The 25,870-nt window shown below is 41.1% G+C and overlaps 1 protein-coding gene across 1 annotated transcript in view; it reads right to left on the bottom strand.

Annotated features, from left to right (window-relative positions):
• Positions 1 to 25,870, bottom strand: part of LOC115462209 (probable ATP-dependent RNA helicase DDX60) — a 368,606-nt gene that overhangs the window by 27,871 nt on the left and 314,865 nt on the right. The window contains exons 35-37 of the mRNA XM_030192223.1: positions 10,913 to 11,060; positions 5,198 to 5,340; positions 2,058 to 2,209 (exon numbers count right to left, since the gene is read on the bottom strand). Of these exons, the coding sequence (XP_030048083.1) occupies positions 2,058 to 2,209; positions 5,198 to 5,340; positions 10,913 to 11,060 (443 nt within the window). The remainder of the gene's footprint in view (positions 1 to 2,057; positions 2,210 to 5,197; positions 5,341 to 10,912; positions 11,061 to 25,870) is intronic.

Below are 25,870 nucleotides of genomic sequence, written 5' to 3'. Positions count from 1 at the left end.
TGGGCTTTGTTGCACTTCCTGTGTGGGAATCACTAGCATGGCTCTGTAAAAGGAGCTCTAAGTTTTTCTTCCTGGGGTGATGGAGGGTAAAGTGCCTTGCCTTGAGTCACAAGGAGCAACAGTCTTCTAAAGGTAAATACAGATAAGACTAACATATTCTAGTTTAGTTCTGATTTGAATAACGTTCCAATACGCGTTTGAGTTTCCACATTGAGTGGAACATTTTCTTTGTGGCATCCACAACAAAGAAAATGTTCCACTCAATGTGGAAACTCAAACGCGTGAAGCAATTCTTCCCAAGGGAAACATTTCACAACCTGATACAATGAATGGTACTAAGCCACTTAGATTACTGCAATGGAATTTATGTGGGATGTAAAGAACAAACCTTAAAGAAACTTCAGACTGCTCAAAACATGGCAGCTAGGCTTATATTTGCTTTCGTGGTACAATCACTAATTTTGACAAGATGGACTACTGCTACTCTCTGTATATACAAATCTCACAAAAAAAACATGGAAAAGACCTCAGTTGTTGCAGAATACTGTAGGTAAAAATTAAAACATATTCTTCCAGAAATTAATACATGAACTTAACTTCTGACTTAAATAAAATGAATACTGAGGGCAAGATGCACTAAAGACTCATTAAAGCCCTTTCCTTACCGATTCCCTTAGCGAATCGGTAAGGAACGGGCATGCATCAAGGAATAGGAATGCAAATGAGCTGCTCGTTGTAGCTCACTTGCATTCTCTATTCCGTCGTTAAACAGTCGGCCGGTCAAGCCTACGCAGAGCAGCCAAGCGTTATGCTGGCTGCTCTGCGCATGCCAAATATGCCTCCCTGTGCTGGCCGAAGACGCCGCGCTGCTCACCCGCTCTGATGCGGCTCGACAGAGGACATTGCAGTTCAGGACGCCCATCCAAAAAAACGTCCATTTTGGCCGTCATACCCCACTGCAATAATAAAAATGTCTTTCTTGGCAGTGCTTCACTCAGCTGAGAGACCTGGAAGTCCCTGAGCCAATCACAACGCGTTTAGCCGAGCTAAACGCACTGTGATTGGCTCAGAGACTTCCAGGTCTCTCAGCTGAGTGAAGCACTGCCAAAAAAGACATTTTTATTATTGCAAGGGGGGAAGGTGGCCAATTTGGGCACCTATCCAAAAAAAAAATCCATCCATTTTGGCTGCCTTCCCCCACCTGCAATAAAAAAAACATATTTTTTGGCAGTGCTTCACTCAACTGAGAGACCTGGAAGTCTCTGAGCCAATCACAGTGCGTTTAGCTCAGGGTCTTACAGGTCTGTCAGCTTAGTGAAGCACTGCAAAAATAGATGTTTTTATTAGTGCAGGGGGGGGCAGCCAAAATAGACGTTTTTATTATTGCACTGACGAGCACTTGACTTTTTTTCCCCCAATTTTTTGTTTTTTTACTTTTGTAGCAGTTTTTCACGCAGCCTCAACGAGAGGTACAGACCTCTCATTAGATTTTCCAGCGTTAAGGCAATCGGAAAAGGTTAGTGCATCTCATTACAATAGGGTTTCTACACAATTTGCTCATCTGCATTCCGTTTCCATTAGCTGCTACTGTAGTCGGAAAAAAGTCTTTAGTGCATGCCAGGGTTTACTACTTGTTCGTTAATGGCTCGTTAAGTTTAGTGCATCTGCCCCTAAACTCTATCATTTCCTCTGAACCAGTGGAAGCCTAAGGATCTAGCAGAACCAAAGGCAAGCAATTCCAAAGAGGGAAAAATATTAAGAACTTGAAACTAAGAAAATAAGAAAAGTGTGCTCCAGTGTATTTTATGTGTTTTGTTATAGCTGATAGCACAAATTTAATTGGAGTATAAAGAAAAAAGAAAGCAATGCAAACATTTTCAATAGGTTAAAATGATATCTGCTAGCTAGGTTGCTGGGATGTTTTTTTCGATTTAATAATTCTTCCTTTCCATTTTCTCTATCCAGAAAATTTCAGTGATACAAACATCCAGCAGTAAGATTAAACTTAGACACATTGATGAATTAAAACCAAAATTCAGATGACAAGATCTACCTACTTATTCTCATCTGCTATTGCCTTTAGAGATCCATGTCTGTAGAAGTCAAGTGCATAGGCGTTTAGTATCTTTTTCTTGCCTCTGCAATCAAATTTCTCTAACCAAAGAACAGGAATGTTTTTGGCATCCATGCCAATTGTTCGTAACATGATCTGTGTGAAAACAGTATACAAGAGCTTACTATTTTTCAAACATAAGATTGTACATATTCTTGAGTTATGAGTGCTCACAGGTTTTCAAGCTAGTTTTTCGTTTATTTGTGCTCCATTTATTATTTACAATTCATCAAGGCTTAGCATTTCAATAAAGTTGATTAGGCTACAGTCAGAATAATTTTAATTGGGTTAGCCTAACAACACTTCAGAGCTTATTTACTAAAGTGCTGTAAGTTTTTGTTACTTGCTGCGCATGTATTTATTTATATATTTGGATTCAGCTCACACCTTTTTTTATTAATAGCTCAAGGATGAATTACTTTCAAGTACACAAGGAATTTTCTTTTCCCCAGCAGAGCAAAAATTAACATGTGGTATGGCCAAAGCCTGTGCAGTTACTGTTGGAAGCATGCCCAAAATCTGTACTACAGTTACAGGGCCAGCCCAAGAGTATCTGAAGCCCTAGGTAGTCTGCACCCAGTGGTGTGCTGGAGCCGGCTCGCACCAGCTCACAAGAGCCGGTTGTTAAATTTTTAAAGCTCTTGCGAGCCGGTTGTTGTGGCAGGCGAGCCGGCTCCCAGGGGCGGTGCAACCTGGTGGTAAGTGAGGTAAGCATGGCAGGAGGGCACCACAAGCCATGCTTACCTCATCCCCTGCCGCTTCGGGTTTTTTTTGTTGATTTACCTCCGTGACTCCGTCTCAGCAGACGCAGATCAAACCCCGTCTCTAGCCTTCACTTCGTTCCCGTCAGTGTCCCGCCTTCTTCTGGCATCATTTCCTCTTTCCGCGAGGGCGGGACATTGACGGGAACGAAGTGAAGGCTAGAGACGGGCTTTCACTGTGGCTGCTGCGATGGAGGCAGGGGAGCGAGGAGAATCGCTGAGTGGGTATGGATGGCTGGAGGAGGGCAGGGCAGTGGAGAGAATCGCTGGGTGGGTATGGATGGCTGGAGGAGGGGCAGGGGAGCAGAGAGAATCGCTGGGTGGGTATGGATGGCTGGAGGAGGGGCAGGGCAGCGGGAGAGGAGAGAATCGCTGGGTGGGTATGGATGGCTGGAGGGGGGTATGAATGGCTGGAGGGGGGCAGGGGAGAGGACAGAATCGCTGGGTGTGTATGGATGGCTGGAGGGGGGCAGGGGAGAGGAGAGTTGCTGGACATGGATGCCGCAGAGGGAAGGGAGAGAGAAGAAATGCTGGACATGGATGGAGGGGAGGGAAGAGTGAGGAAGGAGATGAGATGAGGGAAAAGGAAGAGAGGAGAAAAACTGCACATGGATGAAGAAAATAGGCAGAAGCTGGATCCACTGGACAGTCAAGTCTGCGGAGGACCAGAAATGAAGAAGAAAGGAGGAAAGGAAAGAAATAAATGGAAAGGAAGCCCTGGAAATGGAGTTAAGAGGACAGATAGCAGCAGAATCGGATACTGGGCCAGCATGATCAGAAAAACAAAGTCACCAGACAACAAAGGTAGAAAAAAATCATTTTATTTTCATTATAGTGTTTGGAATATGTCCACTTTGAGAATCAGGTGCTCAACATTAAAAGTTTATATTTATTTACTTATTTATGGCATTTTATCCCACATTAAACATAAATTAAATTGGAACCTGGGATCATAAAATATTTTTTTCCTGGAGTAATGCATCCCCCCCCCCCCCCCAGGCTCTCTCCTCGGCTATAGCCAGCTCTGTAATTTGGGGGGGGGGGGCCGCAGGGGTGGACAGGGGGGGGCGCAGAGGTGGACCAAGGAGAGAGCCTGTTGTTAAACATTTACCGTAAAGCCAAAAAGGGGGTTCACAATATCCACAAAAATTCAACAGCAATAAAAGAAAGTGGAAAAGAAACCAGCTTCAAGAGATCAGTCCAAACTCAGGGTAAGATGCTCCAATAAATAATTTTATTTTGACCCTACACGGTCCGTGTTTCGGCTTTTAAAAAAGCCTTCATCAGGGGTCGATCAGTGAGTGCACAATTGTATACTGATTGACAGTGGAGCATATGAATTGATCTCTCTAAATGCAGAGAAGATTACTATCTCACACCAAGATTTGTGATTTGAAAATCTTGGTGTGAGATAATAATCTTCTCTGCATTTGGAGAGATCAATTCATATGCTCCACTGTCAATCAGTATACAATTGTGCACTCACTGATCGACCCCTGATGAAGGCTTTTTTTTAAAAGCTGAAACACGGACCGTGTAGGGTCCAAATAAAATTATTTATTGGAGCATCTTACCCTGAGTTTGGACTGATCTCTTGAAGCTGGTTTCTTTTCCACTTTCTTTTGTTGCTGTTAAACATTTACCAGCATACCACTGCCTGCACCCTCCCCCTAGAGGTGGTTCAAGACCCCACTCCCTTATGCCCAGCATCCCCCCTCCTCTTCCCTTAGGTCTAGCATATTCCCTTCCCTACCCCTCTCCTCCACCCCCTGGGGTCCTGCTACCTGGGTTGCTGTAGCCAAGAACCCACAATGTTTCTGGCAACAGCAGTGTAAAGGTAAAAATCAGAGAAGCTCTTGTTTTGAGCAACTCTTGTTTCTAAAATTGCTGTTCCCACTGCCCATGCCAGAACATGGACATACAATGTTGCACAACTTTCTACACATATATGTTTAATAATAATGAGATGCAAAGCATGTAAATGCATGCAGAACAGCTCGTTATTATGAATAACACAGCTTTCATGAAACCTCATAAGCTGTGTTGTTCTTGAAAAGATAGTACCATTTCAAGAAGTGTTGTTATCTTTCCTTCTTGGGAGAACTGGGTTGCTAATGTATGGCTTGGGGAGCAAAGGGTCCACTGTATTGCAAAAGTACTTTGTACCCCCCCCCCCCCCCCCCACAACTCACACACTCCAATCCAAAGTACCCCAACCTCCTGTGCCCTGTAAACCTAGGTATTATGACTGTAAATATATATGGCAATGTCTTGTTATCAAGTTTATTTTCTTAGCACTTTTCCAAAACCTTTAAATACTTACACTGTTAACATTTTCTGCATGAAATAAATCATGATCCATGTTTCCAGACAGGCATGCAAATGGTGAAACAGATGTTCTATTCTCTTTACAGCTCATTAAATGGGTTACCAATTCAGAATCATCAAACCTTCTACCTGCAAATTCTGAACAAAAATAAGAATAAGAAAATCAGTTTAGGTGTCTACGTGCAAATACCAGGCGTCTAAAAAAAATAAGATGGGATAGTTAGAATGCATAGAACTAAATGAAAATATACAAATAATAGGCATCTCAGAGACCTGGTGGAAAAGGAAGAGGAGGATAAGCAATGGGATACTGATGCCAGGATACAAAATTTATTGAAATGACAAAAAAGATTGAACTGGTGGTAGTTGTGCCACAATGGGGGGAATTCTAGAACGATATACCTCTAGGCACTCCGAGAATAAGTAGCTTATTCTAGACTGGAGCAAGCAAGAAGTGTTCATTGGTGATCTTATCTTAGATACGAGGGATCTTGCAACAGGTGTACTTCAGGGCTCTTCCTCACTGGCAACTGTATTTAATATCTATCTTATTCCTCTGTGTTGCAAATTGAAGTCATTGAACGTATATTATAGAGTGTACATAGTTGAGATACAATTGTTTTATTCTGTTTGATTGTGCTGTGCAATGTCTTCATTCAATGTTTACCATTGTGGCGGACTAGTTGAAGAGAAATTAAAATGTTGATAAGTACATAAGTAATGCCACACTGGGAAAAGACCAAGGGCCCATCGAGCCCAGCATCCCGTCCACGACAGCGGCCAATCCAGGCCAAAGGCACCTGACAAGCTTCCCAAATGTACAAACAGTGGAATTCCCTACCCCCTACCCCACCGCAGGAACCCAGGTCCTATGCCTCTCCCTCTCATGCAGCCCCATCCCTAAATAACTTTCTTGTTAATTTCTTTTTTTAAATAGGCAGTTTTGAGGGAAAACAAAAAAAAAAAACCCATGTTGAAATATCTCCTCCAGAGCTGGCTAGGTTTGCAAACGGGGCGGAGTAACTTGCCTGTTTTACCACCTGTCGGACTCCAAAATGCTTCCAACCCTTCCCTACTAGAATGAAGCAGGAGAGGTCCAGCCCGATCTCAAGTCACTAGATAAAACAAGGTGACGTTGGTAGGACATATAGGTGAACAGTGTCCCTACAAAAGTCAACCTGTGAGGTCAAGAAATTCAAGTTGCTCAACAGGTTCACAGTTTGGGGATCACACTAGATTCACAACTGGATTGGATTGGATATATTAGTACAAAAGTTTTAAAGCAGTGTATATATGTAATATGGCAATGAATACCTTTTTAAACTGTGAATATTGAGCAGACTGAGAAATTTTATCCCTTTGTAGATCAACTGTGCAGAGCCTAATAATCAACAGCTTGAATTATTGTGATTTATTATATTTAGGTTTACTGGTTTTGAGATTTAAAGGCTTTACAGAACATTCAAAGTAAAGCAGCTCAGCTTATGTCTGGTTGTTCATATTTTCAGCATATTACCCCAGTTCTTAAACAACTACATTAGTTACCAATTGGAGAGAGGACTATGTTTAAAATACTGCTTATGATACATAAAGCTTTCAAACAGGAATCAGATCATTATCTTTCTTTGGTACTTAAAATATATACTCCAAATCATTTGTTACAATCTGAAGGAACACACTGCTTATCCATTCCAACAGTGTAGAAGATATATTTTGAGGAAATTAAAAGAAGCATTTTCGATTGCAGGTCCCATAGCCTGGAATCAGCTTCCTTTGTATATCAGGTTCACAATAGATACTACCATGTTCAAAAACTTCCTGAATGGACAACTGTTTGCTAAGCTGTATGAACAGGTGTTGTAGATGTTGTTGTAGCTGCCGCTGAAGACATGAATGTATATCAGAGAGAGTACAAGATAGGCTGAGAACTAGGCAGATTTAGTTTTTATTATTTATATTAATTGATATTATGAGCTTTTAGTCAATTATGTTTGTTGAGTGTATTTTGTATGATTATGTATGCATAATGTGTCAGCTGCTTAGGTTTAAATGGAATATAAATTTAATAAACCATATATTTCTGGCAACTGGTCAGTACCTAGATATTCAATGCCCCTTTTAAAACACTGCGGGCCACCAACTGAATATCAACGGGTAAGTTTTTTTACAAAATCTCTCTGCTTCCTTCAAAATGATGAGTGTATGTACTTTTCCAGCTACCGGGAAATATATATATATCCTTTCGAAAATTCCACCATTATGCTATTGTTTATTCTGATGAAAGTGACTTGCTATATTGTTACTTTGTTTCTATAATATTTTGTGTGTTGGCTCTAAGCCATCTGGAGCATTTTTGCAGGCATAATAAAACATAAATAAAACAAATAAAGTGAGGTCGACCTTAAGGAGGTAGTTGTGGAAATTCTTTTTCTGTATGTAAAGCATGGTGTGTCTAGAGATCACTCATGGGGTTGAAAGATTTTGTTGATCTTGTCTGGTTTTGCACTCCAGGATTGTAAGCTACAAGAATTTGAATATGGTTGACTATGGAAAGTCTCAAATCCTTCAAGCTTCATGATAAAGGGACAAAGCTAGACCCCCTTACTTTTTGACATTAAAAAATTTCTACCTGGTTGTCTGTATACTGGATATCAACAATGACAGATTGTCCTGAGCTCCAAGTGACTGATGTGGTGTGACCTTTTGTAATTAAACCTTGGAGTGATGACCATAGATCTGAGGTTCCCAGCCAGGACTGAGGCATCTGTAGTTAGGACTGATTGATGCTGGCTGTATTGAAAAGAAACCCCTGCAGTTAGATTGTCTGTGGAGGCCCTCCAGTGGAGCACTGGCATGAGTCGAGACTGTGGAAAGAGAACTGACAACAGTGGCTGGGACAGTTTATTCCACTGGAACTTCAAGTCCCACTGTGGACGCTTCATCTTTAGATGGGTGTAAGGTACCACATGGACAGCTGCAGCCATGTGACCTAACATCTGAAAATAAGCTCTGACTGCAATTTTTGGTGCTTATTATACAGCATGGATATGAGAATGAGGGTTTATATTCTGTCCTGTGGTAGAAAGGCCTTTGCTTGATTTATGTCCAAGGTAATGTCTATAGAGGAAACGATGATGCAGGTCTTTAGAAGACTTCTGAAAGTTGATCTACAAGTTCAGGAACTAGAGAAGTAAGGCCTGCTCTTGTGTAGAGGCTACTAGGAACCAGTCACTGAGATATAGGAACACAAGAGGACTCTCTGGTGAGGCTGGTTGGATGTGTGGTATAGCAAGTATTAAAGAAAGCTAAACTAAATCCTGGTGATGGAGGTAGGCCACTACCCCAACCAGGCATATCGTGAAACCCTCGGTGTAATGACAGGTCTAAAGGAAGGACTTTGTAGTGGAAGTGTTTGGTGTGAAGGCAGAACCTGAGATATTTTAAGCAGCTCAGATAAATTAGGATGTATGTGCAGGCACCCTTGAGATCCAGCATGCAGAGCCATTCCTATTCTAACAGAAATGGTACAATGGAGAAAAGTGTGTTAATTTTGACCATCACTTTGCACAAGAAAAAGCTGAGATCTCTGAAGTCCAGAATCCAAAAGTTTTATGCTTCCTCAAGACTGCCCTCACCATTCTAGGATGTTAATTCCACCAACTAAATGTAAGTAATAGTTTTTGCCAATAATCTAAAGTGGAGTAGAGTATTCTGATTGGGAGAGATTGAAATAGATATAAAAAACACAGAAGTACATTCATCTTAATAATTGTCATTCGAACTTTCCAGGAAAAATCCCACCCCCACACAATTCCATGCACTTAAGTCTGCTTTTAATATATTAAGTAATGGGTGCTGTGAGGACTTCAAGAGCAGGACAACTTCATTGCGTCCGAGACACGCAACTATCGGAAGATGTCTCATCTCCCTGGCAGTGCGCACAGCACAGTACCAAGTGTAACAATAGGATAGAGTCATGGGATAGGAGGTAGTGTCCTATTGTGGATTAAAAAGTGGTTAAAGGATAGAAAACAGAGAGTAGGGTTAAATGGTCAGTATTCTCAATGGAGAAGGGTAGATAGTGGGGTTCCCCAGGGGTCTGTGCTGGGTCTGCTGCTTTTTAACATATTTATAAATGATCTAGAGATGGGAGTAACTAGCAAGATAATTAAATTTGCTGACGACAAAAAGTTATTCAAAGTTTTTAAATTGCAAGAAGATTGTGAAAAATTACAAGAGGACCTTATGAGACTGGGATACTGGGCGTCAAACAGCAGATGACGTTTAATGTGAGCAAGTGCTAAGAAATGCATGTGGGAAACGGGAACCCAAACTACAGCTACGTAATGCAAAGTTCCACATTAGGAGTCACCGATCAAGAAAGGGATCTCGGCGTCGTTGTTGATGATACGTTGAAACCCTCTGCTCAGTGTGCTGCGGCAGCTAAGAAATCAAATAGAATGTTAGGTATTATTAGGATAGGAATGGAAAACAAAAGTGAGGACGTTATAATGCCTTTGTATCGGTCCATGGTACGACCGCACCTCGAATATTGTGTTCAATTCTGGTCACTGCATCTCAAAAAAGATATAGTGGAATTAGAAAAGGCACAGAGAAGGGCGACGAAAATGATAAAGGGGATGGATCGACTTCCCTATGAGGAAAGGCTGAAGCATATAGGGCTCTTCAGCTTGGAGAAAAGATGGCTGAGGGGAGATATGATAGAGTTCTATAAAATAATGAGTGGACTGGAACAGGTAGACATGAATCGTTTGTTTACTCTTTCCAAAAATACAAGGACTAGAGGGCATGTGATGAAGCTACAAAGTAGTACATTTAATACAAATCAGATCTTCACTCAATGTGTAATTAAACTCTGGAATTTGTTGCCAGAGAATGTGGTAGAGGCGATTAGCTTACCGGGGTTTAAAAAAGATCTGGACGGCTTCCTAAAGACCATTATTAAATTGACTTGGGGAAAATCTACAGCTTATTTCTAGGATAAGCAGAATGAAATGTATTGAACTTTTTTGGTATCTTACCAGATATTTGTGACCTGGATTGGCCACTGTTGGAAACAGGAAGCTGGGCTTGATGGACCTTTGGTCTGTCCCAATGTGGCAATAATTATGTACTTATGTGCTTTTAGAGTCAGTTCAGATAGCGGCTATTAAAATTATCAACAGTGGTTCATCATAAAGCTTATCTTAGAACAAGAGTCCCCAAACTCATTCCTCTAGGGTTGCAACCCTAGTCAGGTTTTTAGGATTCCTACAATGAATATGTACGAGAGCATATTCATTGTGGAAATCCTGAAAACCTGACTGAGTTGCAGCTGTAAACAATTGAGTTTGGGGATTCTGTCCTGGGGAAAAGTAGAATAGAGGAAATAAGAGACCTTTAAATACTGCAAAGTTATAAATGCACATAAGGAAGGCTTCTTTAAATGGAAAGGAGGTTTTGGAGTGAGGGACTAAAGGGGTAGACTTAAGTAAAATAAAGAAATATGCTTTACAGAAAATCTACTGGATGCATGGGCCAGCCTTCTAGAGAAGACGGCAGATGCAGACAGTATCTGAATTCAAGAAATCATGGAACAAACAGGATCTCTGAGGGTAAGAAAGTGAAAGTAGAGCTGAGCAGTTGGTAATGTATAGGCAGGTTGGTATCATGTTCTGTGTTTCTATGTAACAGTTTTAAAAGCACATACCAAGTTTGGACAAAGGTAGGTGGTATTCATTTTCCATATCAGCCATCTTGGAAACAGTAAGAAGAAAACAGCCAAAGATGACTTCTATTTTAGAGTTGTATTCATTTACTGCAGCAGCAAAATCTTCTGGAAGATTTTCAAGGAACACCTGAAACAGTGCAATGTTTTTAGAGAAGCTTTCCATCAATGATTTTTTTTCCTACATCAAAAAACAGAGTTATTTAAAAAATCAGACATTTTACTTTTACAGTTTTGAAATATAGCATAATCTTAGCACAACATCATTTATTGTAATTTAAAGAAAGAAAGAAATTCAATGAAAATGTATTGCTTACCTGTACTAGTATTCTCTGTGAAGCACAAATCAATTACAACTGTGGGTGATGCTATTGCTATCAGTAAAAACTTATATGCTCCACTTAGCTTAAAATGTAATATGTTGAATAAAAGCATAAAAATGTTGATAAAAGCATAATAAAAAATAATAGAAGTGGAATGCTTCAAAAAAAAAAACATGCAGAGCTAGCTGTTTCAACACTAAAACCTCCTGGGACATGAGGCCCACATCAGCCAAAAAGGCATGGCTCCAGAAAGTCTGGCAAGAAAGGGGGGCCGATAAGGGGAAACAGATGTAGCATGTTCTGCCCATGATTAACAGCTTTGTGGTATTCAGAGACTTGCACAGGGATGTTGTATAGTCAGATGCCAAAGAAAGCTATATAAGACCAATGAGAGATCTGTGCCTTTAAGCATTCTCTGACTGCTTTGTCTGAACATGCTTCCTGCATACCTCATAAACGGTATGCAGTACAATTGTAAATAAACTTTTTATATTAAATCGTCTAGTCTTCTCTTCAAAGTGGCGAGCCAGCCAGGAGCAGATTTATGCCGCAGATTTATGCCGCACACGGAAAAGAGAAGGCGAGATGAATGACAAATTAAGTGTTTGTTGTTAATGAAGTTTTTTACAGGATTGAAAGCAAAGCAAGCGTTGTTTACGCCTAATTACTGTGTACCACGGATGTGGGATTGATCAGCCTACTGAAAGGACATATAGGTGAGGACTCCTGAGCTTGCTAAAGAAAAATAAGAAGATGCGTGGGTAAGCTTACATTACATTGTGGACTTATTAGTGGTATATTTGTTTAGCTTTGTAGTTTTCTCTTTTGTATATTTTCTTTGTTTAAGTGCATTAGTATATTTTTGTAGGTTGTGGCTCTATAGGAGAAATTGTAATAGTCAGAATAAAATGGAAGGGAAAGGGGCAGATAAGAAAGAAAAGCCTCCTGTATATGCTATGTATTTAGATTTAGATAGTTCAAAAAAAATGCTCCCCTTTGCAGCATGTTATAGAATTATTCCCATTAGAAAAAAAACAGATTGAAAAAATACATGAGAAATGGTATGATGCAAAAGATTCTTTTTTGAGCTGGTCTCAGTATGGATCGTTTGAAAAAATACAGCAAGAGCGGGAAAAGCAACCTTTTGTTCAGCCTGAAGGTTGAGGAATGTCATCTGTTTTTGATTTCTCGGTGTCTGGCTGTTGCTAAGAACTGAAATTTTCTTTGTTCCTTTTAAAAGATTTTAGATTAGATTTAAATAAGTTTGATTTTGTCTTATAAGGTGATCTCTGTTTATTTTAAAATATGTGTTATTCTGTTTCTAGTTCTCTATGTGAAATGTCTTTGCAATTTAACTTTGTTTAACCCTTTTTTAAGTGAGATTCCTGCAGTGTTAAGAGATCATCTGGTGTGAATTAGTCACAGTTCTAGCTAGTTTTGTGTGTAGGGCTAGGTGAAAGAGGTGATTTAAAATCTTTAATAACATTTGAACAATATGATTTGTCAGCAATTTGGTCACTATGCTTCAGAATGTTATCAGAATGCAGGAATGCCCCAAGTACAAATGCAGACGCAGCAAGGATTAATGCCACAAGTAGTAGGGATACCTGTGAGTGCCCCGCAGACTGCAATACAGCAGCCAGCGACGCAATCACAGGGACCAGGGGCTGCAGTACAGAGACAGGGTACTGTAAATGCCTTTCCAACTTGGCAGAATACTCCAGATCAATGCTATTGACTGGAAGCAGACCAGTGTCAGGAGGAGGGAATGATTTTCAGATTAGACACAAGAGAACCCTTTATTACATTGACAATTGGCAAATATGGAACTCCTGTGAGATTTTTGATAGATACAGGGGCGAGTACTTCTGTGTTGTGTGTAAAACCACTGGGAGTTAAGCTTTCAAATCAGTATAGAACAACAGTGGGATTTACGGGGATAGAACAAAGAAAAAGGCTAACAGAACCGACTCTGGTGCGCTTGGAATGCCAACCGCACGGTTCAAGGGAGGCTGTGGTACCCTTCTTAGTGGCACCTGATTGCCCAGTAAATTTGTGTGGTAGAGACTTATTGTCTCAATTAGGATTGTGTTTAGATTTTGGAAATAAAGAAATACCAAGTTTGCTCACCATGGTTCAACAGTTGAATAATGAAAATAAAGTAAGGGTTATGGAAGAATTACCACAACATATTTGGAGTACAAGTGATTCACCATATGGACTAGCCATAAATGCAAAACCCCATAAGATAGAATTAATAGAAGGGGCAAAGGGGCCGAAGCAAGACCCTTACCCCATACGACCTAAATTAGTATCCAAAACCCTGGAGCACATTGATAAATTATTGAAATGTGGTATTATTGAACCTTCAGTATCCCCGTATAATACCCCATTGTTTCCTGTCCCGAAAGGGGAAAACAATGTAAGGATAGTACATGATTTAAGAGAGCTAAATGAGGTTACAAAAAATCAATTTCCGATTTGTGCAAATCCTGCTACACTTTTGCACACTCAGAATATATATGCATATAACACTGTTATTGACTTGTCTAATGCATTCTTTTCAATACCTCTTCACCCAGAGTCTAGGGATTTGACGTCATTTATAGTACAGAATGAGGCATACAGGTGGACTAGGATGCCTCAAGGCTTTACTGATAGTCCATCGGTATTCTCAAAACAACTAATGATGGATTTAAAGGATTTCAGGAGTCAATTGCCTGACACGGTGTCATTGTTTGTCTATGTAGATGATATTCTACTGTCTGCTGAGACTGAAGCAGAATGCCTAGAGTGGACTAGAAAATTATTTTTGTTATTAGGAGAGTTAGGATATAAATGTAACAGGGAAAAATGTGTTATAGCTCAGTCTACTGTCACCTTTTTAGGACAAAATGTTTCAGCAGAACATAAGGTAATTATACCGGAGGTTATATCTATTTTAAATGAGACTCCGGTACCGCAAACAGTTACCCAGTTACGTGCTGTTTTGGGAATGTTAAATTACTGCAGACAATGGATACCAAATTATACACAAAAAGTAATGAGACTGTATAAACATTTGAAACTGCCCGCAGCTACACCAAAGAATACACTCATTGTATTGGAAGAGCAGGATAAGATAATATTGGCTAAGATTGTGAGGGATTTGTTATCTCCAGGACCGTTAGCAGTAATATAACATTAACTAAAGAACAGAGAAATAAGATAGATCTGCTTTTTCCTGTCAATCTAGAGGGTGAGATCGATACTATAGAAATCCCTACATTTCACTGTCTTACTTTTGAACCCTTATCTGATGGATTAATATGGTTTACAGATGGAGCTTGTGAAAGGACTGTTGCAGGCTTTGCCTGCGTGCAGGTAGATGAGAATCTAAGAAAGATAATGCAAGTACAATATAAAACCCCTCCTGATCATACTGCACAGCATGCTGAACTTTTAGCCGTTATTACGGCCTTACAACACACTGATATGACTCAAAATGTTACTATATATACTGATAGTGGTTACATTGCAAGTTCACTACAGTATCATATATTAAAATGGCAGCGTAGGGGGATGATAACCAGTGCAGGTAAAAATCTACAACATTACACATATTGGAAATTGCTGTTTGAAATTTTGGCAAGAAGGGAACGTGAAGGTAGAAAAACTGCAGTTGTGTGGACCCCGGCCCACACTGAAAGGCCAACCTTTGAAGCACTAGGTAATGCAATGGCTGATGCAGCAGCAACGGAGGTGGTTAAGCAAAGTGAAAAGATTTTGTATAATACTAGACAGACACAGGAAGGGCCACTTACGAATGTAGATAAGATTGAAATGTGGCAGCCAGAGGGACAGGAAAGTGAAAAATGGTTGAAGAGAGGATGTATGAAATTGGGAAGGGAATGGTTTAATGCAGAAGAAGGATTACCTTGCATGCCAATGAGCCAGGCGATTAAGGTATTGGCTGAGTGGCATGCAACCATGCATTGGAATAAGGAGGCAACAGTTTGAGCAAAGATTTTGGACTTTAAAAATTGATAACCTGATTCAACAGGTTGTGCAAAATTGCATGGTATGCAATATTAACATACCTAAACGAGGTCCTAAAATAAATTGACCCCATTCCAAATTCAGACAGGACGTCATTTCTTCCCGATGCAGACAGCAAGTACTGATAATACAACTCAGTACTGGCAAAAGCTACAACCGATGTTGAACCTGACGAGTGATATGATCCGAACAAATGTAGCATCACAGGCAGGGACTACTAATGATGTTTGTGCTTTTAAAGTAGGTGATCTAGTACTGCGAAAGAACTTTACACATAAAACATGGAAGGATCCTGTGTATGTAGGGCCTTTTGCTATCACGGCCCTTACTCAGACCGCTGCCTGTCTGGAAGGTCATACTTCTTGGATACATTTAGCAGATATTCGACGAATTAATAACATTGAAATGGACAAAGAATAAACAAACATGTCCCGAAACATGATGGTATTGGACTGTTGTTGTTTGTTAATGGACAATGAACACATATGAGAATAGACTTGTTACAGTGGCCAAAATGTTGAATTTGACTGATTGTATCATATGTGCCCACTGATTGACATCATCCTTGTCCTTGCCAGCTATGATGTATGGGACTACAATGATAAAATTGAGTGGGTACCATGACTGTGATCCCAATAATATCTGTGTAAGAGATGATGAAAACCTTCATTGGACAAATGAGACTATTTATAAGCAAGCCTTGCTTACGGACAAATATCCACAGACATCATGTTGGTGTCTGATTAATAGTATGACAACTGAACACATTCCCCTGATAAAGTGCACTTACACGCAGAATGTTGTAACAACTGATTTAATGAATGTTATGCTTTTAATTTGTGTAATTTTTAATGCCACATCAGCTAATGAAAAGTAAGAATGAATGACAGTGTACTTCCCTTTGATGAAGCTCACTGTCCTATAAATTATATACCTCAAGAAATATAAATATAAATTTTGTACCCTAGTACAATTGAATCTGTTTAATGTTGTATAACATGTATTAGCATGTTTGCAAAAATGTGCCAGGATGCTTTTAAAATGATAACTGAAAAAGAATGAATAGAACTTTAATATGTCAGCCAAAAATATTGAAAAAGCGTGCAGAAACTGAATGCCACAAACAAGGGGGGAGGAGATTTAGAAGGGAGGTAAGGAAACAACAGACTGGAGCTGAAACAGATGTTTGAGGCCTGAAACAATCAGTCCTCAAAAGGGAGGATGTTGAATAAAAGCATAAAAATGTTGATAAAAGCATAATAAAAAATAATAGAAGTGGAATGCTTCAAAAAAAAAACATGCAGAGCTAGCTGTTTCAACACTAAAACCTCCTGGGACATGAGGCCCACATCAGCCAAAAAGGCATGGCTCCAGAAAGTCTGGCAAGAAAGGGGGGCCGATAAGGGGAAACAGATGTAGCATGTTCTGCCCATGATTAACAGCTTTGTGGTATTCAGAGACTTGCACAGGGATGTTGTATAGTCAGATGCCAAAGAAAGCTATATAAGACCAATGAGAGATCTGTGCCTTTAAGCATTCTCTGACTGCTTTGTCTGAACATGCTTCCTGCATACCTCATAAACGGTATGCAGTACAATTGTAAATAAACTTTTTATATTAAATCGTCTAGTCTTCTCTTCAAAGATGAAACTGAAGTTATGAAAACGCAAAGGAGAGCCTGCATTTTTTGAAAGAGAAAAAGTCTAAAAAGTGTCATAAAGCAGCATTTGGACTTTTCTTCTCATAAAAATGTCAGTATTTTCAAAACCTATTTTTTAGATGTATTTCTATGCAGTTCATCTGCAGTACGCCCCAATCTCAAGGGGGCATGATGGCGGGATTTGGGCATTTTTCAGCCATATTAGAACAAAACAAAAACATCCAGGACTAAAACTAAGACATTTTGAGCTAGACCTGTTTATAGAATGAATAATCCATAAAAAAGTGCCCTAAATGAACAGATGACCACTAGAGGAATAAAGGAATGACTCCCTTACTCCCCTAGTGGTCACTGCCCCCCTCCTACCCCCTCCCCCCCCCCCAAAAAATGTAAAAGAAACAGTACATACCAGCCTCTATGACAGCCTCAGATGTTAAAGTCAGTCCTATTAGAGCAACAAGCAGGTCCCTGGAGTATTCTAATGGGCAGCGCAATGCACTGTGGAGAAGGGGACCCAGGCCCATTCTGTTACACTTGTGGTGGAAAGTCTGAGCCCTCCAAAACACACCAAAAACCTACTGTACCCACATATAGGTGACACCTGCAGCCTTAAGAGCTATTGTAGTGGTGTACCGTTAGGTACAGTAGGTTTTTGGTGGGTTTTGGAGGGCTCACTATACAATGTAAGGGAGCACCAGATTGAAAGCCCACCTCTTTAACATTGCTTTTGACTTGTAACCTCTCGCTTCTACCTACCCTCCTCTCCTCTTCCTCTGCACATTAATTGATTTGCTTGCTTTATTTTTTGTCTATTAGATTGTAAGCTCTTTGAGCAGGGACTGTCTTTCTTCTATGTTCGTGCAGCGCTGCGTACGCTTTGTAGCGCTATATAAATGCTAAATAGTAGTAGTAGTAGTAGATGTGTACCTTGAAGCTTTTATGTGAAGTCCACTAACGTGCCCTCCTGGGATATGTGTGTAACCAGTCTACTAAGAATGCTGGTTCCTTCTACATCCCAATGACTTGGTTTTGTGCGTTTGGATTTTTTTTTTTCAAAAATGGACCAAAAAGATAAACACACAGAGTACAAAAACATCTAGCAACTAGCTATTTTTGGGAAGCAAAAAAAGACTTTTCTGGTTTAAAAATGGTCATTTTCACTACTCACTTTTTGGACATTTTAAGCAAAACATCCAAAGTCAGACTTAAATGTCATATTGAAAGTGTCCCTCTGTATGTGACAAACTTGACTTGATATGCACAGAGAACACTAGTTAGCGGCAGTGCAATTTTTCCTAGCAAAAAGGTGCCGGTACTCAAATGCAGGGCCACACCCTTCAGGGACGGTGTGATCGCTGAGGGATCCACCCCACAATAGCCAAGTCCCCTGCAACCAGTCACAGAATCTATGACAAGGCAGAATTGGTGGGTAGAGTCTGAGCTCTTTCATTTAAAACTTGGGGTCCATGGGTCAATTTTAGCAGACAATGGAAAAGGTACCGGTACTCAGTACCCCCTCAAAAAAAGCCCTGGTTAGCGGTAAGCAACTTAAATGCCTCTAGGAAAATCAGGAAAGTCTGTCACACTTGTGTGGGTTCTCTTCCAGTCCCTATTTACTAACTGTCCCAGACAGTCTACAAAACAGGCAATTGTGGGAAGAAGTTATTATGAGGACCTTTATTTTGTTTCTGAACTTTGAAACGTTTTTAAAGAACTATCTAGCCAAAGCTGCTGTCCTTTTAAGAGTCAGTATCTGGGCAGCAGTGAGCACTGAAATACTATACATGCAGAATACTATACATGGCTTCTCTGCAAATGTTTTCAACAGAGACAGACTCCAGGTGAACCACTGAGGTGATCATTGCATATTATGGGCCTTGATGCAGCCCTGTAAAGAGAAGCCTGCTTGCTTGCTTTGTCATAGGAAACAAACTGTCTGTAGAAATGAGGGGGAAGTATGTCATATACAGCAGGTAAGTTACCAACACCTGGAGCTCACTTATTCTTCTGATGGAGGTAACTGCTATCAGGAAGGCTATTTTAAAAATACAAAAATCACATCCAAGATGGCCGCACGCACTTAGGAGCAGTGCAGACCTCGATTTTCCTTTAACAAAATGCCTAAAAGGAGAGGAAAGGCAGCGGTTTGGGTTCCCCCAATGCCTACCTCCTTACCTTCAGGTCCTATTGACCGTTTTTAGAGGACGTCAAACCAAGGGAATATGCCCGGGAGCGGGTCCGTAGGAGACACCGGCATGGTGGAGGAGTTTTCTGCGTATCCCGGACTGGATACCATGCTGAGCCCTGATGTTAGAACTCCGCCCCTGAACCTCTACGAACAAGCTCCCCCTCTGCAGTAGCAAGCAATCAAACACCGAAGAGTGGATTTGAGTTGATCTCGAGCTGAGCCCAGATTAAACAGCCTCAGAGGGAGCCAGAGGGATTTTCTTTACCCTTGGAAGGAAGCGGGTGCGGGACAAAAAGAGACAGATAATGGGCAGAAAACTGATTTATTTGAAATGCCTTTACTGATTTTGGAGAAACCTTCAGTGGTTTCTCTTGATTCCTTGTGGGACTTGGTCTCTCAATTGGTTCAGTCACAATTTCAACAAATAAGACTATTATCTCAAAAGGTTAATGTTATTGAAAAGAAAGTGGACAAAAATGAACTTGAAATTAAAATATACTCTGAAAAGATTGTTAAGGTAGAAGAAAAAGTCTCAAATGCAGGGAATATCCAAACTGCCATTTTGAAAGATATTTCAATTTTTAAGCCCTGAGCGAGATGGCCGCCTGATTTCGCAGCTCCGCTGTTCACACGAATCCTGAACTCTCGTCTCCCCGCAATAACTACCTCTGTAGTGCCAGTAGTGAGGGGTTGTTCGACGGCAGCCAGCTTTCCCTATGGCTGGTAAAAATTTAAAGCAGGACCCGATTTCGACTCCACTGCCCGCCCCTAAGCGGCACAAGCAGGATCTCCGCACCACGAATACTATGGCGGTGGACGCTGCCTCAGAGGTCTCGCTGCACGCTATCATGGAAGAATTGCTTTCTATAAAAGGTATCTTGCAGGAGAATCAGGTTTCACTCACTGACATCAGAGACGAGATCCTGGAAATTAAAGTGAACTTCTCTGGTATGGAAACTCGCACCTCGGCGCTGGAAAATAAAACGGAGCGGCAGGAGGCTCTGCTCACTTCCTTACAACAGAAAGCAACAGAAATAGATTCTTTAAAAAGGGAAGTCGAAGACCTGCATAATAGACTTCAGAGGAGCAGTATTCGTCTGATTGGCTTACCGGAAGGCTCGGAGGGTCCAAATTTGTGCGCCTTTTTAGAAACTTTCTTGCCGAAACTGCTGGACATTTCTACAGAGCAACGGTTAGAAATTGAGCAGGCCAATCGAAAACCGTCATTCAAACGGTTGAACCAGCTACAGCCACGGCCTATAGTTATCAAATTTCTACGGTATCCAACGGCGTTGCTCATTCTGCAACGAGCTAAACTGAAGGCTCCACTTGTCTATGATGGGACGAAACTCTTCATTTTTCCGGATCTAAACAAAACCACGGTTCATAGAAGAAAGGCTTTCCTGCAGTATAGGAATCGTCTGACAGCCCTCAGGGCACAGTATGGTCTATTTTATCCAGCACGTATGCGGATGACTGTACATAATACCACCAAAAGTTTTGATGACCCGCAGCTGTTGGGTGCTTTTTTGGACTCCCTTAAGACCTGAGTTTCTCTGGTTGCATTACTCACTGCTGGTTTATTTTTGTAGAATACTGCTAGATGTTAGTTCCTCGTATCCTTCTGGAAGGAGAGCTGTCTTTGTCTCTACTTTCCCACTCCCATGATCTATTCTTGTTATAGGGTTGCTTGCAACTTTTTTTGTTTCTTGTTCCGTTCTCAGGGGTACTCTCCTGTTTGTCTTAGGTTTCTTTAGGTTCTGTTTGCTATTTCCATGGCAATACCTCTAGGAGCAACATTATTTGAAGTCTGGGATGTAAATTTTCTGGGTAGTGCTCTGTTCCAATTACTTGTAGCTCCACCATCCCCTCTGCCACGTCTCCTTCAAATTTAATGTACTGGAGGCTATTTATTGCAGAGCTAGTAGAGTGTCATATTTGTTTAGTGGGTTATTCCTCTTTTACATATCCCTGCCCGCTGTTTTCACCATGGTGCTTCATCTCTGGTCAGTGCACATGTGGTTATTTACGCTGTGCTTTAACTCTTGTCCATTGCAGTTGCTTTCGCTGGCAGTCTGCACTTTCAAGGGTTCTTTTACTTATCTTGCTGCACATGGTTTCTTTTTTTTGGCAGGAAGCTTTTCACTGCTGTAGTATGCATTTGTAGCGCATTCTGCTCGTCCCTGATTTTGCTTTCGGGCTGTATTTTCAGAGTTACTGTTCTTAGTACCACTGAATATATTGCCTTGTCATGCAGTGTTTCTCTCCTGGCATCTGCAGTTTCCCAGGCGCCATCTCACTTTGCATTTGCTGTCTCCTGCCACCTGTCGCACAGGGTCCTTCACGTTGTGTGGGAAGTTTTGTATTTTTGCTTGGTATTTCCTATACCCTGTGCTGCGATTGTGCTGTTCAATATGTTAATTGCTGCCCCTCTGCAGGGATTTCTTGGATGCTGGTTGTGTTGCTCCAGTGTTCAGAACTCTCAGCTGCACCTTTCTCATATTCTCGCACTTGTGTGGGAATCTAGTATCCTTTGCATAATTTGTACTTTTCCCTTTTCTGCATGAAAATAATTTCTGTAAATGTGCAAGGTTTAAATAATCCAATAAAACGTAAGAAGGTACTAATATACTTTAGGAGACTGCAGGCAGACAATATTCTAGTGCAGGAGACACATCTTCTTGCCTCTGATGTGGTGGGATTCCAGGACCAGTTCTACTCCCTTGTAGCTGCATCCTCAGCAGCGCAAAAAAAAAAATGGGGTGCTATTCTGGCTCGTAAATCCCTTCCAGTTTCCACTGTAAAACAATGTTCTGACAATGAGGGTAGGTGGATATTGGTCGACTTAAAGCTCCAAGATTCCAATTTGTTGCTTGGCACCTTGTATGCCCCAAATTCTGACTCTCCCTTGTTTTTTTCATAATTTAATCTCAGAGATTGTTTCTTTTGGGTCCAGCAATATCATACTTGGGGACGATTTCAATCAAGTGCAGGATCCTATTCTGGATAGGAAGTCCAACTGCCTCTTTCGGAAGTCGAAAGCGCTTCCTAAAATCCAAGACCTAATGACAACCCTGGGTTTAGTGGAACCTTGGCGGATTTTCCATCCCACTGAGAGGGATTACACGTTTTTTTCTCCTCCTCATGGCAGCTTTTCGCGAATTGACTATTTTTTAATCTCCTCGAATTACTTACCTCAGGTGTGTAGTGCAGAAATTCTTAGTAACGTTGTCTCAGATCACTCACTGGTGTCTCTCAGTTTAAATGCTGTACTACCTGGCCAGGGTAAACCACCTTGGAGATTTAATTCCCTGTTGTTACAGGATGTCAACTTTATTCGATTTGCCAAATCCAAAATGGATGAGTTCTTTTATTTTAACGTTTTGGAGGAGGATAAAGCGCTGCTCTGGTGGGATGCTTTTAAGGCCACTATTAGAGGTCACATAATAAGTTATTCTGCCATGGAAAATCGTAGGCATAGAACAGACTTGTTGAATAAAACGGCCAAAATTAAGCAGTTGGAAAATAAGTTCCTTGCAGATAACGATCTGGCTACTCTTTTGAGCTTACAAAATTTAAGATATGATTTTAATACCACCCTATCCAAGGAGGCGTTGGACCAAATCCACATGTCTAAATCCACACTCTATGCTGAGAGTAATAAAGCCAGTCACCTCCTTGCACAATACCTTAAAACTAGACGGAGTAGGAATAGGATTTTGCAAATTGTGGACTCCTCGGCGGTCATCCATACTACGGATGATGCCATAGCGCAGCAATTCCAGTTGTATTACAACAATTTATTTGACTCAGAAGTTCATTTCTCTATGGAGACCTTTGGGGCCTTTGGGAACCATCTTGACAGGCCTCTAGTGGATGCCTCGCAAAATTGTTCCTTAGAAAAACTCTTCTCCCATAAAGAGATTTCGGATGCAATTCATTCCCTTTCTACTGGTAAATCTCCGGGGAATGATGGATTTACTGTAGACTTCTATCAGACGTTTGCGGATCTGCTCGTGCCGAAGTTGCAAATCCTTTATAACTCCCTTTTGTTACATGAGGGTCAACTTGGATCTTTTTACCAGTCAACGATTATTGTTATACCCAAACCAGACAGAGACCCAACTAAAGTTGAGAATTATAGGCTCATTTCTTTAATTAATGTGGATAACAAAATTTATGCAAAACTTTTGGCTATGCGTCTTCAACATATCGTTCCAGATATAATCCACAGAGATCAGAATGGGTTTACGCTGGCTAGGTTGGCTAGTGATAACTCTCGACTTTTTTGGAATATTCTGGCGCATGTTGAAGGTTCTTGTGAACCATTCATAGCGGTGTCGCTTGATGCCTAGAAAGCCTTTGACAGAATTGAATGGTCTTACTTGTTTTCTATTTTGGCTTGGTACAATTTTAGCCCATCTTTTATTAAAATGATACAAGTCTTATACGCCAATCCGATAGCCTCCATCTCCGTGAATGGTAATAATTCTCAATTTTTTCCCCTAAGGAGAGGCACTAAGCAGGGTTGTCCCCTGTCACCTCTCCTTTTCAATATTGCCCTAGAACCATTAGCTATAGCCATTAGGGCTCATACGTGTATTGCTGGTGTATCTGTGGGAGGGGAGTTATTTAAACTTTCCATCTTTGCGGATGATATTTTGCTATATACAACGCCGAATTCCTTGCCCAGTATTCTGGATGTAATTAATTCTTTCTCCTCTCTGTGTGCTGCTGCGACTAGGAAAGCGAATAGAATGTTGGGTATTATTAGGAAAGGTATGGAAAACAGGTGTGAGGATGTTATAATGCCGTTGTATCGCTCCATGGTGCGACCGCACCTTGAGTATTGTGTTCAATTCTGGTCGCCACATCTCAAGGAAGTTATAGTAGAATTGGAAAAGGTGCAGCGAAGGGCAACTAAAATGATAGCAGGGATGGGACGACTTCCCTATGAAGAAAGATTAAGGAGGCTAGGGCTATTCAGCTTGGAGAAGAGACGGCTGAGGGGAGACATGATAGAGGTATATAAAATGAATGGAGTGGAACAGGTGGATTTGAAGCGTCTGTTCACGCTTTCCAAAAATAATAGGACTAGTGGGCATGCGATGAAACTACAGTGTAGTAAATTTAAAACAAATTGGAGAAAAGTTTTCTTCACCCAACGTATAATTAAACTCTGGAATTCGTTGCCGGAGAAAGTGGTGAAGGCGGTTAGCTTAGCAGAGTTTAAAAAGGGGTTGGACGGTTTCCTAAAGGACAAGTCCATAAACCGCTACTAAATGGACTGGGGAAAAGTCCACAATTCCAGGAATAACATGTATAGAATGTTTGTACGTTTGGGAAGCTTGGCAGGTGCCCTTGGCCTGGATTGGCCGCTGTCATGGACAGGATGCTGGGCTCGATGGACCCTTGGTCTTTTCCCAGTGTGGCATTACTTATGTACTTATGGTTATAAAATAAACGGGTCCAAGTCAGCCGTCATGCCACTGAATAAACTAGTGCATAGATCTCAGATAGCTCAGTACCCGTTTTCCTGGGAGCCTACTAAAATTAAATATCTTGGGATCTGGTATTCCACCTCCGTGGATCGGACTATGGCTCTTATTAAAGACCAAATCCTCACTTTAACCTCCTCCATTTTAGATCGGTGGTCCCCATTGTATTGTAACGTGGTGGGGGCGATTGGAGGCTGCTAGGATGGTTCTAGCCCCAAAGCTCAATTATATATTCAGTATGACCCCTTTCTCCTTTCCAAACTCCCTCTATAACAAGCTTGACTCCCTTTTACTTAAGTTTCTTTGGAGGCAAAAACCTCCTCGTATTGCCCTCAAGAAACTTAAGCAGCCAAAGCATTTTGGCGGTCTTAATGTCCCTGATTTCAAAAACTATCACATGGCCTTTCGACTTGCCCAGTCTTTACAGTGGTTCCAAGGGGAATTTTCTCATGTCATGCCCCGGTGGCTGATATTGGAGGCAGCCATGGCTTCCCCATGCCCTTTATCTCTTCTCCCATATGCAGATTTGTATCCTTATACAAGACGCATGCGGCTATTGAAGGCTTCTGCCTCCGATATCCATATGTTTAGGGCTGGTCTTGGGGTTAGCACTGTCTCGCTGGAAGATGTCTCTCTATGGTATAATTCTGGCTTTCCTTCTGGTCTCCTGCAGTCTCAAACAGTGGAATGGCAAGCAAAGGGTATATGGCAGTTGTCTCAACTGTATATGGCAGGTACTCTGTTATCACCTGATGCTCTGTCAGCATTGTATCATGTCTCTTTAATAGATTCTTCCACATGAAAGGACTTTACCACATTTATTACAGCCTTTCAAGTCTCCAATTCACTTATGACAACTCCTTCAGACTTTCTTGCCTTTTGCCATACCATTACCTCAGGGAGAAAAAAAGTGTCTCTTCTTTACAAGAAGCTTCAAGATTTATATGCTGACACTGTTGCTCCATTGAGGCAGTCTTGGGAAAACGATCTTCATTTGGATGCGTCTGACTTTGATTGGTACACCTTTGGGGTGAACTCCATGCGTCCTACTAAGTCCGCAGCGATTTCCCAATCCTCCTACTTCATATTCCACAGAGCTTACTGGACCCCTGCTCGAGTGGCGAGAATCACAAGGACTCTTCACTTCAAATGCTGGTCTTGCCAGGAGCGTGATGGATCATTGGCGCATATGGTTTTCTTCTGCAAAAATGTTAGAGCATACTGGAGACTCAT

This window comes from Microcaecilia unicolor, chromosome 2, assembly GCF_901765095.1.
Source record: "Microcaecilia unicolor chromosome 2, aMicUni1.1, whole genome shotgun sequence".
Taxonomy (NCBI): domain Eukaryota; kingdom Metazoa; phylum Chordata; class Amphibia; order Gymnophiona; family Siphonopidae; genus Microcaecilia; species Microcaecilia unicolor.
Note: the sequence above shows the minus strand (reverse complement) of the source record. Positions and strands in the feature narration are given on the sequence as shown.